Below are 13,634 nucleotides of genomic sequence, written 5' to 3'. Positions count from 1 at the left end.
CTCAAAAGTGCTATACACCTGCATTGGGTAACAAATCTGTCAGTGAGGACCAAATTCAAAATAAGGGATCGCTCGCCGCAATCAATTCGTACATTGACATGAATTAACGAGTTCTTGTCGTTGATCAATCGTTTAGGTTGTCACAATGAAAGTCGCAATCTACTATTACCGATACAAATCGACACGAACACAAGGCGCTGCCCCAATTCAGCGTGTTTGCGAGAAAGGCTCATGCAAACTAGTTCTTACAGATACGGGACAATCCCTCGGATCTCTAGCACTCGCCACTCTGTATTTCATCTGCCAAATTAATCGACCTTTCACGAGCAAAATCATGCTGATCTTCAACAGCGGGCAACCATGAAGAAGAAGACTTTAGAGAATGCCCCACAACACCATCACCCTCTTGGATACCAGAAGACACCTTTTCTCATTGACAAAACACCAACCAAAACAGTTTCGGGGCATTTCTCAAGCTCACCAAGTTACATTGAGGTCACACAACCCTCAGCCAACTAAGGTTATAACCCTACAAAGACATCATCTGTCATTGTCTGCATTGTGCCGCTTAACGAGCCGTGGAATTAGGAGGATCCATTCCCATGGCCAGGAAATAGGCCCTCTCTGCGCTCGCCACTCGTTCTTGGAACATCGTCCACTCTTTTCTACATCTCTCTCTGACCTGAAGGAAAAAGCAACCAGAACTTTAGATATTCATATCAGATGAGATCAGTACCTAAAAAAAATCGGAATTGGACACTAACCCCTTCCCATGGTGCCTTTCCACTCTCTGCTTGCCCCTATCAACAGTTCAAAGGATAACAACGATTAACAATGTCCACAGTACGTAAGCCACCACGCCAACACGTAACACTATTCACCGACCTGGTTGCCGAGGGATGGCACACTTTGATGAACAATCCATTGAGCATCAACAACTCCTATTTTCTCATGAGCAGGCTGTCTCCACAAAAAAGAAAGAAATTGTCAGTGAACCAGCCTGTGAACCTCTCTATATAGGTATATTCAGTAGGAGAGGAAGAAACTGCGAACCTCCACACACTTTCTCAAGGCAAAGTCCAGACCCCATCCATGAACCAAGTCATTCTGCACAACAACATGAAGATTTTTCAAGCATGCGGAGCAAGAGCACAAGCTAAAGTAAAGACTAAAAAGCAGCAACATCTGCAGTTAGTTTTGGATGAGGAAAGAGGGATGATTATCTATCACTCACCTGAATCATGTGCCAAACACAACGCCAGGCCTCTTGAGAAAACACAGGTGCCATGATCTCCACAAATCTGAAAATTTAGGGGTGAGAAAAAATAATGTTTTGCCTGGTTTGATTGTCCTTTAGATATAATTATAAGAGTACGTACGCTGCACAGGGTGGCAAGTGGGGATCCCTGCACCAGCCAGGTCTCTCCTCTGTATCTCTGCAGGTGAAAATGAAAACGTCAATCGCAAGGAGCTTTAAGGCGCAAGATTTTATACTGATCTATAAGAGGCCAAACATGAAGTATGAAGTGGCACCGTTCTCACTTGTGAACTTCACTGTCTCCTCTCCTCTTTGTCATCTGCCATGTCAATCCACTGTTTGGTTCTAAACCAGGCTGGGAAATCTCTAAGCCATGCTTCTTTACCAATTTTATGTACCTAGAATGTCGGTAAAACCTCAATTTCATTAGAAGTAGAAATAGTGTTGGGAAGATGCACATGTATAATCAAATTCAAACGACTACAAAGATGGATGCGGAAAAACGAATACTCACTCTTCTGCATCAAAATGCTCCACTCCCAGGTCCTCATCCCAGATAAATATGTAATCATATGCTGCCACAATGTTAGGATGCAAAAAGCGTTTGGCATACCACCTGGGAACATAATTTAGAGAACGTAAGTACGTAGGCTGCTTCACGGAGTTAGTTGTGCATCGAAAATTGTCATGTGCAAGCTAAGTACAGATCTGGAGGTATCACCTAATAGACTCACCATTTAGTTTGCTTCCGAACACTCACGTGAATAGCTGTCTTTGACCACTCAAATTCATCCCATTCAGTTGTTCGACCATCATAGTGGAATAACATGATGGTGAAATTTTTTGAAAACTGTCCACAAACAACAGTTGTCATTCTTTAAATTCCTTTTTCTCTCTGTGTGTGTGTGTGTGTGTGTGTGTGTGTGTGTGAGACATAGAGAGAGAGAGAGAGAGAGAGAGAGAGAGAGAGAGAGAGAGAGAGAGAGAGAGACCTTCTTAACTGCTGCATCAATGTTTTTCCTCTGTTCATAGCCAACGGTAAAGGTCACGAGATACTTTGGTTTGGTCATTAAGTCCTGCATCAAGACCTCAGTCAAGCATCCAACTTGAAAAGTCTTTTCTCAATATTTATCAAAATTATGTCAGTGCTTAATAATAACTTTCTCCTTGCATCTTTTCAAGTTGGAACTACAGAATGATCGAGCATGCATCAGGATCATAGAGTGCAAATGGATGCATCTCGGACACCCCGTGGTGTTTCATGGTAAATGATACGAACCTCACTGGGTAGACCCCATAGTCTGCGTAGAAAGAAATCCGACTCAGCAGCAATGATCCCTGGGGGAAGTCTTTCAGCACCACGAGGGTTTGTTGGAACCCAAATCTACAGTAGGAACAGTGAGTCAGCAAAATGAGATTATTATAAGCGGAATTCAAGAGTTACTTGCTGCTTTGTGAAATGAAGAAACAGAGAGAACACTGAAATTTCAATACAGACAGAAGTATACCAGATCATGCAGCAAGATAGGGATGACATGAGAAGGTTAGATATACCTTTGAGCTATTAAATTCTAGAATTGGAGTTGCACTCCCTTCATTTCCCTTCAAAGAAGACCAGGCATTCAAAAGCGCCTGAGTTGAAAGGCCCGAGTATTTGTCCTCGATATATGTGAAATCGATTGAAGGAAAAAGTGCCGACGGGAGATTTAACTAAAAATTCAAATATGCAACCGTGAGCGTGCCATACAAAGAGACTAAAGGAAGAAGCTGACCATCCAGCAAAAAAAATCGGAAAGACTGAGAAAAGTTGTTAGTACAGAGGGTAACAATCTTGTACCTTGGTCAATGAGAGTGTTGGAAAGGAAACACCAAGGAAGAAGCCAAAAACAACTCCTACAAAAGTTGTAACCAGAAGCCTCATTGCTTCGTTCGGCTTTCTTATATTTCCACTGCACATATTATATAGATTAATAAGAACAGATTTGTTGCATTGCTGTAATCAGAGACCACGAACTCGTGAAACTCCAAATGAAACTTCAAGAGCATCGTCTAGCAAAAAAAATTATGAAACTTGCATACATGCGTATGGAGGTTCCCATTTGAAGTCAATCCGCACAATCTCAAGTCACAGAGCTAGAAGTTGCAAACAGACCAGCAACAGCTACCCAAAAATTCATCAAGTTCCAATTTCTCGCTTCAAGAATATATGCCCACCCTCATGGCCAGAGACCTGAAATCATGGCACGAATATTGAAGGTTTTAGACAAGAGTGCAAATTAGACACAAAACGTGCAGACTGCAGACTCATCCTTAACGAAAAGTTTCAAGCAGGGGCGACGTATATTATTTAAAAGCCACCTCAATATTATTATTCTTGAACTCAACAGGCCTTAGTTATCCAAAGTTAGTTATTGCATAAAAGACGAAAAGAGTGTTGAACTGATAGACATGAGGATAATTTGGACAGTTAATGCCATACTACTCTACTAGCAAACAATTTTTTAACAATCTTCAAAGCATCGAATGTGGACTGGATCGCTCATTACCATTTACCAACAGATTGCCAATCAACATAAAGATTTTAGAAAATAACTAGGAGCTTCAGCACCAAAACTAAAGGGCATTTCAAGTTAAGCAAAAACAGAGTTAAATAAAGAAGCACATTGGAGCAGAGAAATTCATCCATCTAACATCTACAGTGGCCAAATAACTGTGCATCATCTTGTTCACACTAAATACAAACCCACTTAGCTACTTGCACTTTGAAACACACTCAACTGACAATGCATATAAGAAAATATATCAGTCACGACAGTTGAAATTCCATTGTGTTAAACAATGAATCTTTTGAAAGATATCTCATTTATAGCAGTGAAATTCCATTGTATTACATGTCACACGATTTCAGCTAAAGATGATAATGGAAAATTCCAGCTGTGAGTAATAGATTGATATCAAGAATTTCAAAATGGTAAACCATTGTACGATGATAACTCCAAGGGCTTGCAAATGGAAAGTAAACACTAGCCCAAGCGGAAATCTACCCAGAGCCCCTTTTCTTCACTCTGTATAAGCTCTTCCGATGAATATCTGTTCTTTCGCCTAGAACCCGAACAATGCAGAAGAAATCCACAAAAGAACCACCAATCCCGCACTCGCCACAGATATCTTCTCTCTTAAGATAAACAGAAGAAACCCATTGAAATACGCAGCCAAAACATTCTAAAAACACAAGAACTGGAGCTACAAAAGAGCTGACCAGGCTCAACAAAGTCCTCAAGTGATCTTACTCAAAAGGGAAACACTGTGTTGATCAAATGCTTTGCACACTCTCCACCAACGAATCATCAAATCAAAAGACTGATTGAACGAGTCAAACAAGCAAAAGTCGTAGCAATCGAGCTAAACCCACATCGATACTCACGAAGACAACTAAGAAGAGAAGAAGAAACCAGCGCAAAACCCACACCCAGAATTGGAAACCGATTCACCAACCCACCTGAATCAACCGCGAACACAAACCCAAATCGCAAACAAAATCCCACGAGTGAAACGACCTTGGATCAACCGAGAAGAAGCGCACGCAAGCTTCTTAACGAATCCAATCTCGCCCGAACGCGGTCTTCGACTGGTCTGAGGAGGTCTGTATCAGGCAAAATTAATTCGCCCACTGACCTTCTGACAAAAGAAAAAACAAGAAAGTCGAACGCGAGCACGAGGGGGGCGGACGGGGCAAAAGGCACGGCGAAATCGACAACGTCGGATCGAACGAAGGAAAGGGTATGCGTCGTTTTCTCCCGTGAATCTTCAGGGAAGCGAAAGGAACGAGATTTGAACTCTCCCCTTCAATTGGCGATGCTGTGGGGGGTGGTGGGGCGCGGGCTCGGATTGATCGATTGTTGTTGTTGTTGTTCTTCTTCTTCTTCTTCTTCTTCTTCCTCCCCACTGGGTGGGGCCCGGCGTGGGTCGCGCGGGGCTGGGATGGGCGGAGATCGGACGGCTCGCGATGGGTGATTCGATGCGACGGACGCTGGACCTTTTCGCATGCGATTGGATTGGAATTCAAAACTTTCTTCGGCCAAAAAGATGTCCCCTTTTTCTACTCGGATTTTCGATTTGGGCTTTCGCTTTTGGAGGAAAAAAAGGAAGCGTTTTTTTTTTTTTAAATGCGCCATGGAAGGGTCCAGGGGCCGGTCGGAATTCAAAAAAATTTCGTAATTTGATGCGATGCGAGTTGATCGATTGGCCAATTATGAATAGTGTTCATCAGAAGCGAATTCGTGATCATTTGCCCCAAAGGACAAAATCGGAAGTCTATGAACTTGTCACTTTGTTTTATCAGTCGCGCTAATGATGGAGGTTTCTATGGAGGGGCAAATTTTTGACTCCCTCTTTGTAAAGCTAGCATCATCGAAATTTGATTTCATGTGCATCGTAGTAGACAAATTTAAAATTCAAATACTATATTACACGTTGAGTTAAAATTGGGCTATTATTTATATCATTATTCCAAAATTTAGGACGACGGTACCAACGACATAGCGAGAGGCCCTACTTACTTTCAAGGTCATTATGATAGTTCGTGTCAATTAAGTCCCTTCTTACTTTCACCTTATATATTCATTCAACCCAACTATTTTGTTTTGTACCTTGACAAAAGGTAAGTGAAAACTTAGGACTTCTAACGCTTGTTTAAACAACATACTATTTCCAAAAGCATCCTCGAATGGCTCAGCCAGCATTCTGGAGATAGCGAAAGCATGTGTTCGGGCTGGTCAATGAAACAAGCACTAGTACAACGGTAATCATGTGGATTCTCCATTATCCACGACTACCCATTCATTCATGATAGATTGAGTCTAAGCAAGTGTTCCGCCAAGTGGCGGAGTTTTACATTCCCTGCGGGCATTCTAACAGTGTTTCGATTGGAAAGTGATGCAATCTGTAGTTATGAAGCTCGAGTACTGTCATTTTGGAAGATACAGAAGTGGATACATAAGACGATGCTGATTGCCGATTGATGTTGGTCCTGTGACACTCGTTGAGTTGCTACTTGCTAGAGCTCACATCAGCAAAACCAGACCAAGGCAACCACTCTCTGCTTTCACAGTGAAGCAGAAAATGTCCAGCGTGTAAATTTATCTGAGAATAGGCACAGATGGATTTGCGATGATTACGCCAATAAATAAAGATAATAAATCTTGAAAGATGACACCAATGCTGATACATCCATTGTCGACACATTGCTCTCTCACAATTTGACAGCTTAAATGCTCTTGGATGGATTGATTAAGATGAGATGGGATATCTCAACTTCTTGAAACAGTCCGGCATAGTACTAGTGATACAATTAAATTGTAAACTACGTCAATTCCTGAAGCTTCTTTACTCTTATTGCGATAATCACTACACCCGCATGCATTGCACGCGCACGCACACTCTAACGCCTGTGACATGCTTGAGTGATTGGTGTCGGTGGATCGGACAGCGAACCGTTGAGTATGCGATTGGCAACCCAGTGGTTCGTGGCCTCGGAATAATGGACCCCGTCCCAGCTGATAGAAGTAGCAGGATCCTTGCAAGAACCACCGAACACCTTGGTGCCGTTGACACTTCCTATATTTCCGCACCAGATATGGTCGTAATTCTCGTGATATCCACAGCAAACCTTGAAGGGGTCAACAAATCCTGTAAAGGGAAGACAGAGAATGAAGCTAAAGCTAGAAGACAAGTCTCATAAGAGCCGCCAATGTGATCTCACAATAGCAAGCACCATAAAGCCAGTTTACTGTAAGCCAAGACAGTGCAACATCAGTCAGTTATCTTTCACCATCTACAGCATCAGTCGAACCATTCGTAAATGACCCTCTACAATATCTCCAATAAACTCTCGCTTCATGGATTCATAAGGAACAAATAATATCAGGCAAGTGAATATGTCGCAACTGTATATTATCCTGGCTGATCATAATAGAGGGAAATCGACGCACATCGTAATTTAAGCAAATTCTCACAGCAAGAGTGTGCTCGGCCAAATCTTTTAAAGCACAGGAAATTGCATAAAATTTCCTCTGAGTACTCCACTAGCAAACTGAGCTAGCCATAGTATATTGAGTGCAAAATTTACCTTCGCTCTTATAACTGCCGATGAGCGCAAACTTTGCAGCATAAACATCAACATAAGTAATTGCAGCCTCGGGGAGCTCTTGCCTCAGCTTGACCACCCTTTCCTTGAGCTGCCTATTGAGCTCGACGGCCATATCGTTATAAAACTTCACGCACCCATGATCATCCAAATACCCAGGTGGCGGATTGTGATTGTAGAAAAAGTGCACCGGCAAGCACCCAATCGGCCCAGTATTATGAATCCAAAATGACCTCCCCCCATATTGGTATATGTTCTGAAGAAAGGTTAGAAAGACCCAAAATCATCAACACCCTCAATTTTTATAGGTAAGATTTGATATCTTTATTAAATCAGTCTCAGAATTCAAATTACTTGAACAGCTGAAGCTAACTGGTTCACTATATCCGGCAATGCCGCTTTGAGCTGATCGGAGTTCAGCTTCCTGAACCCAACAGAGAGATCATTTTGCCCAATATCAAACGTGTATAGCGCCTTTGCAAAGTCCTTCTGCACCGGCAATTTGCTTTTCTCCGAGAATTCCGTGGCTGGTCAATTATATGAACAAATAATAATTCAAGAATTGAACAGCTACCAGAGATCAGATAGATCGTGTCTACTTAATTAGGAGATTTTGGCCTTATCACCTTGGCTGTATAATTCGGCTGTCCGTTGCTTGAATTGCTTGTATTGCACGATCTGCATATCAAGTGAAAATGGGCTGATTCCATACTCAAAAATTGTCTCATTTTGCCTCCTAATGGTTGATCCACCGGTCGCGAAATTCGCACCATGCCTGTAATTTGTTCCTAGAGAGTTCAGGTAGGCACTCAAATATGGTAGCTTCAGCTTCTCAGCTGCCAAAGAAAAACACGAAACGAAAACAAAGAAAGAAAAATAAATTTAGCTCAAATCTGCTCTGCTTTTATCATTTTATCTGTTTAGCAACGAGAGAATGTCTGGACCCATCACAGAAGGTAGTATAAAGATCAGAACAAATCACTCCATCCATCTAAATGCTAACAGGGAACGCATAAAAAAACTTACCAATGAAGTCTACGATGAGACGGCCGTCACAATCTCGGCCGGCGGGCTTGTGGAAGAAGGCGGAGCCGTACGGCGGAGGGATGGGGTCGAAGGCGGCGGAGATGCCGCCGGTGTCGGAGTTGGAGTCGCCGAAGTTGTAGATTGCCGGGAAATCACAGGCGGGTAATGCAGCATCGGCCTCCACCCTCAGCACCCACGAAGAACAAGAACAACACAAAGCTATTACAAGCAGCCCAGGAACAAGAACTCCCCAGAACCCCATTAAACGGGACCGTGTTAGCTAAATTCTCACTGCAGCCGTGGCTGATTTGTCTGAGCTATATATGAAAAGTGGGGTGTGCGAACACTGTGCTCACGTCTTACATCAACTTTGGGCACCTTTTTCCTTCTGGGTAATTCTATCTTCCTGCATATACGGACAAACAGTGCAATTATGGAGGAGAGCAATTCGTTGTGGGCCTGGCTGGCTGGACACCATTCACTTCTACAAGCACCGCCTTGAAAAAGGACACCGTCACTTTCCTCACATCAATCACACTGCAATATCTAATGGGTTAACGCGAGACCTTCGTGCATCGTCAGTTTCCATTCATGTTTGGGCCAAAACCCGTCCAAATTGGCAGAGAAAAGAGAAGATCAGGACACCCTTAATCCCACTGCTTAAAGTGTGTCGTGCGGATCATCCTTCCACGTCTTGCATTTGCTGTTAAGCCTAAACCTGATCCATCCAACCGTCTATTTTTGGGAATGTTTTGGAGCAGAATCATTTGTTCAGGATATGGTGAATCGGTGATGAGAGAGGCAAAATCTTGGTTGTCATCAGGCCCTCACGTGGCATGTTTTTTGTCTCGGATGTCGGAAGCTCCGAGTTGATGAATGATGCAGACAATGTTATGTGCATGTACGGCTCATGGTTAGGTGGGTCTTGACGAAACGGTCGGTTCTCTGCATAAAAGATTTGGCAAAGAACCGAGGGATCCAGGATGCATGTGAAGGACCAAAAGTGTGATTCTAAATTCAAAAGATGACCATCATATGAAACGAAAAGTCAGACTTGACGGTATTAAGGGAAAAAGCAACTTCAATTTACTGATGGAACTCCAGGGTAGGATTACCTGGGGCCCGCATACATGAACGGTTGAGATGCATCCGGCTCATCCAGGAAAATAAATTTTGAAATCTCGTGTGCAGCCGCATCGGTCTTGATTCCGGATTTTGGCTAGGTCATTCAAGTGCAGGTGAGCCTAATGTATCTGAATCCTTGACTTTAACGAATCACGCATGGAATTCAATTAAGACGTATTGGACTGACGTTCACTCAATGTATCCGAGAATGTCCACAGTGTCTCTTGGACTCGGGACTTGTTTTTGTGTCGTGTTGACGATATGCAAGAGGTGTGGACCAACGTCGTGGCGTTCGGAAGCGAACAGAGGCGATAGCGACGAGACTTCCTCGAGCAATCAAACGGATGAAGATGATCGATCAAGCATCCTGACCATCGTGCCATTTCTATCATCCTTGACCATAACCTGGCGAAATTACCAAGTACTTGCTTGTTTATGTATCGGCGGGATCGGCGTGCCCATCCACTGCACTCTACGTGATTGCAAGAGCGCACGGGTGCGCGGGCAGTGAGACAACCGTGTTCACAATTAGTCGCCATAGGACACATCAAGGACGTATAATGTCGTATAAAAATCCTAGATTGTAAGAAGAACTGGGCATAAGAATCTTCTGCCTTTGCAATTTGAAGAGGAAAATCACAGGTACAATGTTCATGGTGTTGGAGTAACATAAAATTGATTATTGGTGTGATTGAGCACGTCGGTTGCTGGAAGCTACAAGCGTTAAAGAAGAGTCATAAAGACTTCAACGTGGCTTCGTTTTTCTTCAACAGATTAAGCTATTTTATTGTCTTTCTTAATGATTGTGGATTGTTATGTTTTCTTTATTAAATGTAATCATTGAAGTTTGTGAACTTCAATTCCTATATAAAGGGATAGAGTCGTGAGTTGTAAATCAAGCCAAACACGAAGCCACAAAGACAAAGCATTCTAAATAAAAAGTTCTCCCTCCAATAATTATTTGAGCTCTTATTCCAAGTTTCCAAAGTTTATTATTATTCTTTTGATTCCAACATTTGATATCAGAGCTAGAAATGGCATCTACTAGTTCCGTTCAGTTACAACTTCCAAAGTTGAATGGGAGGAATTTCAATAACTGGTCCGTCCAGATGAAGGTTCTTTTCAAATCGCAAGATTTGTGGAACTTGGTGGAAAATGGATACACCGAAGTGGCCAATGCTGAAGAATTCGATGCTTTGAGAAGGGAGGAGAAAGACTCTTTGGTGGAATCTCGGAAAAAAGATCAGAAAGCATTGTTTGCGATCTTTCAATCCGTAGAGGAAATGATATTTGAAAAGATATCGAGCACGGAAACCGCAAAAGCAGGGTGGGATATTTTGCAACAATCCTACAAAGGCGATGATCGTGTCAAACGTGTGCGGCTTCAAACACTTCGAGGAGATTTCAAGTCTTTACGTATGAATGACTCTGAATCAATCTCGGCATACTTTGATCGTGTGCAGACCATTGTTAACCAATTGAGGGTTAATGGTGAAGAACTCCAAGATGTGCGAGTTGCAGAAAAGATCTTGAGGTCTTTGATCGAAAGATTTAACTACATTGTCGCGGATATTGAAGAAGGGCAAGATGTGTCAACCATGACGTTGGAGCGGTTGATGGGTTCATTGTGCTTGCATGAGCAAAGAATGAATCAAAAGTCCGTCGATTCGACTCAGAATGAATCAAAAGTCCGTCGATTCGACTCCCGAGCAAGCATTGCAGAGTCGGGTCACTCGATCAAGCCGAGGAGGCTATCAAGGTAGCCGAGGTCATGGAGGTGGTCGAGGACGTGGACGTGGAAATTTTAATTTCACCGGAAAATATAAAACACGTGACAAATCAAAGGTCAAGTGTTTTAAGTGTAACAAATTCGGACGTTACAAATCCGAATGTAAAGCAAAGGTGGCGTACGAGCAGGAACAACAAGCACATGCCATTGATGCCAAGGGAAATGTGGTGCTAGCGTGCAAGAAGGATGACTCAAGCATCGTGGACACCAATATCTGGTACCTTGATACTGGGTGTAGTAATCATATGTCTGGCCGAAAGGAGTTATTCTCGCAATTGGACGAGACGGTTCGTGGTGAAGTTAATTTTGGGAATAAATCCAAGGTTCTCGTAATGGGCAAAGGTAACATTAATATCAAGTCAAAAGATGGTACTAATGTTACTGTTGCAGATGTTTTCTTTGTACCGGGACTTTTTTGGAATTTGTTAAGTGTTGGACAACTTTCCGAAAGAGGCCATAAAATCCATATTGAAAATGGAGTTTGCACCATCAAATGTGTGAATGATAAGTTGATTACGATGGTGCAAATGACGAAGAACCAAATGTTCCCTTTGACTCTTCAGACGAAGAATCTTTTGAGTTTTCAAGCGATGATGAAAAATATAAACCGGTTGTGGCATTTTCGATTCGGTCATCTAAATTTTCGTGGACTAAAATTACTAGTCCAGAAAAAGATGGTGACCGGCATGCCTCTGATTGACAGTCCAGATCGACCATGCGAAGGATGTCTTGTTGGAAAACAACATCGAGAATCCTTTCCAGTTGGAAAAGCCAGAAGAGCAAAACAACCATTGGAGTTGGTACATACAGACATCTGTGGCCCTGTTGAGGTGGAATCAGTCGGACAAAAAAGGTACACGTTAATTTTTGTGGATGATTTTACCAGAAAAATATGGGTATATTTTCTGAGAGAAAAATCTGAAGCTTTTGGCAAATTTAAAGAATTTAAAGTTTATGTTGAAAAGCATAGTGACTTTATTTTAAAGACGTTGAGATCAGATAGAGGGGGAGAATTCACTTCGAATGAATTTGACAAATACTGTAAATTTCATGGAGTGAAACGTCAGTTGATTACCATCTATACTCCTCAACAAAATGGTATAGCAGAAAAAAAGAACAGGACAATTTTTTAAATGGCAAGAAGTATGCTAAAGGCTAAAAATTTACCCAAGAAGTTTTGGGCAGAAGCCGTTGCGTGTGCTGTATTTGTGCTAAACAGGTGTCCAACAAGGAGTGTTCTTGGAAGAACCCCAGAAGAGGCTTGGAGTGGCAACAAGCCAGATGTTTCGTTCCTACGAGTATTTGGGTGCGTGGCATATCCCCATATACCAGATGAACGGAGGAAAAAGTTGGATGAGAAAAGCCAGAAGTGCATCTTCATCGGCTACAGTGACATGACTAAGGGTTATAAGCTGTATAATCCAGTCACTGAGAAGGTAGTCATCAGCAGGGATGTCCAGTTTTTTGAAGATGAAGCCTGGGACTGGAACCATAAGATTGACCAGAAAAGCATCACCATCGAAGACGAACCATTGGTGGGAGAGACAGAAAAATCTTCAACTGAAGATCCATCATCTTTGCCTGGTAGTTCATTTTCTTCACCAAGAGCAGTTTCAGAACCGCCGATACGTCGTTCACAGCGATTGCGGGAGACGCCATCAAGATTCAAGGATTATGTTGTTACAAGAGATGATGATAGTGATAGTGATAGAATCACTGATGAAACTATGATAAATTTTTGTTTATTTGCTGAATGTGACCCCGTGTCCTATGATGATGCAGCAGCAGATGAGAAGTGGATCCTAGCAATGGATGAAGAAATCCACTCCATTGAAAAGAATGACACATGGGAGTTAACTTCTTTACCACCTGGTAAGAAGCCCATTGGTGTCAAGTGGCTATATAAGACGAAGTACAAGCCTGACGGTCAAGTGGATCGACATAAAGCCAAATTGGTTGTAAAAGGCTACAAACAAAAGCCAGGTATTGATTATTTTGAAGTATTTGCACCAGTGGCTCGAATGGATACCATTCGAATGATCTTAGCACTCGCAGCTCAGAATCGTTGGAAGATCCATCAAATGGATGTAAAATCAGCATTTCTCAATGGTGTTCTTGAAGAGGAAGTCTATGTGGAGCAACCGCAGGGCTATGAGAAGAAAGGGCATGAAAATCAAATTTACAAACTAAAAAAGGCATTATATGGGCTAAAACAGGCACCTTGAGCGTGGTACACGAGGATTGACACTTACCTATTAGAGCATGATTTTCAAAAGTGTCCGTATGAGCAT

General features: G+C 42.4%; 2 protein-coding genes and 1 long non-coding RNA gene across 4 annotated transcripts in view; all 3 read right to left on the bottom strand.

Moving 5' to 3' along the window:
* The window catches only part of LOC130138767 (uncharacterized), an 80,384-nt gene that overhangs the window by 61,492 nt on the left and 5,258 nt on the right, over window positions 1-13,634 (bottom strand). The gene's annotated exons all lie outside the window — the stretch shown is intronic.
* LOC115672685 (uncharacterized) lies at window positions 55-5,148 on the bottom strand. The gene is made up of 15 exons (XM_030594573.2): window positions 4,816-5,148; window positions 3,338-3,488; window positions 3,096-3,207; window positions 2,813-2,968; window positions 2,538-2,642; window positions 2,251-2,334; window positions 1,993-2,108; window positions 1,773-1,874; window positions 1,543-1,656; window positions 1,380-1,436; window positions 1,235-1,301; window positions 1,054-1,107; window positions 886-960; window positions 765-800; window positions 55-682 (listed from the first exon to the last, which is right to left on the bottom strand). Exons 2-15 carry the CDS (start codon window positions 3,355-3,357, stop codon window positions 569-571), a joined length of 1,212 nt encoding a protein of 403 aa, XP_030450433.2. The 5' UTR covers window positions 3,358-3,488; window positions 4,816-5,148; the 3' UTR covers window positions 55-568.
* LOC115672686 (GDSL esterase/lipase At5g14450-like) lies at window positions 6,445-8,808 on the bottom strand. The gene is made up of 5 exons (XM_030594576.2): window positions 8,430-8,808; window positions 8,030-8,239; window positions 7,758-7,930; window positions 7,386-7,659; window positions 6,445-6,946 (listed from the first exon to the last, which is right to left on the bottom strand). The coding sequence occupies exons 1-5, from the start codon at window positions 8,689-8,691 to the stop codon at window positions 6,699-6,701; spliced, it is 1,167 nt and encodes a 388-aa protein (XP_030450436.1). The 5' UTR covers window positions 8,692-8,808; the 3' UTR covers window positions 6,445-6,698.

This window comes from Syzygium oleosum, unplaced genomic scaffold (assembly GCF_021117445.2).
Source record: "Syzygium oleosum isolate NSW1041296 unplaced genomic scaffold, Sole_v2.1 Sole_v2.08, whole genome shotgun sequence".
NCBI classification, from domain to species: Eukaryota; Viridiplantae; Streptophyta; class Magnoliopsida; order Myrtales; family Myrtaceae; genus Syzygium; species Syzygium oleosum.
The sequence above is the reverse complement of the archived record's forward strand: the minus strand, read 5'-3'. Positions and strand labels throughout refer to the sequence as shown.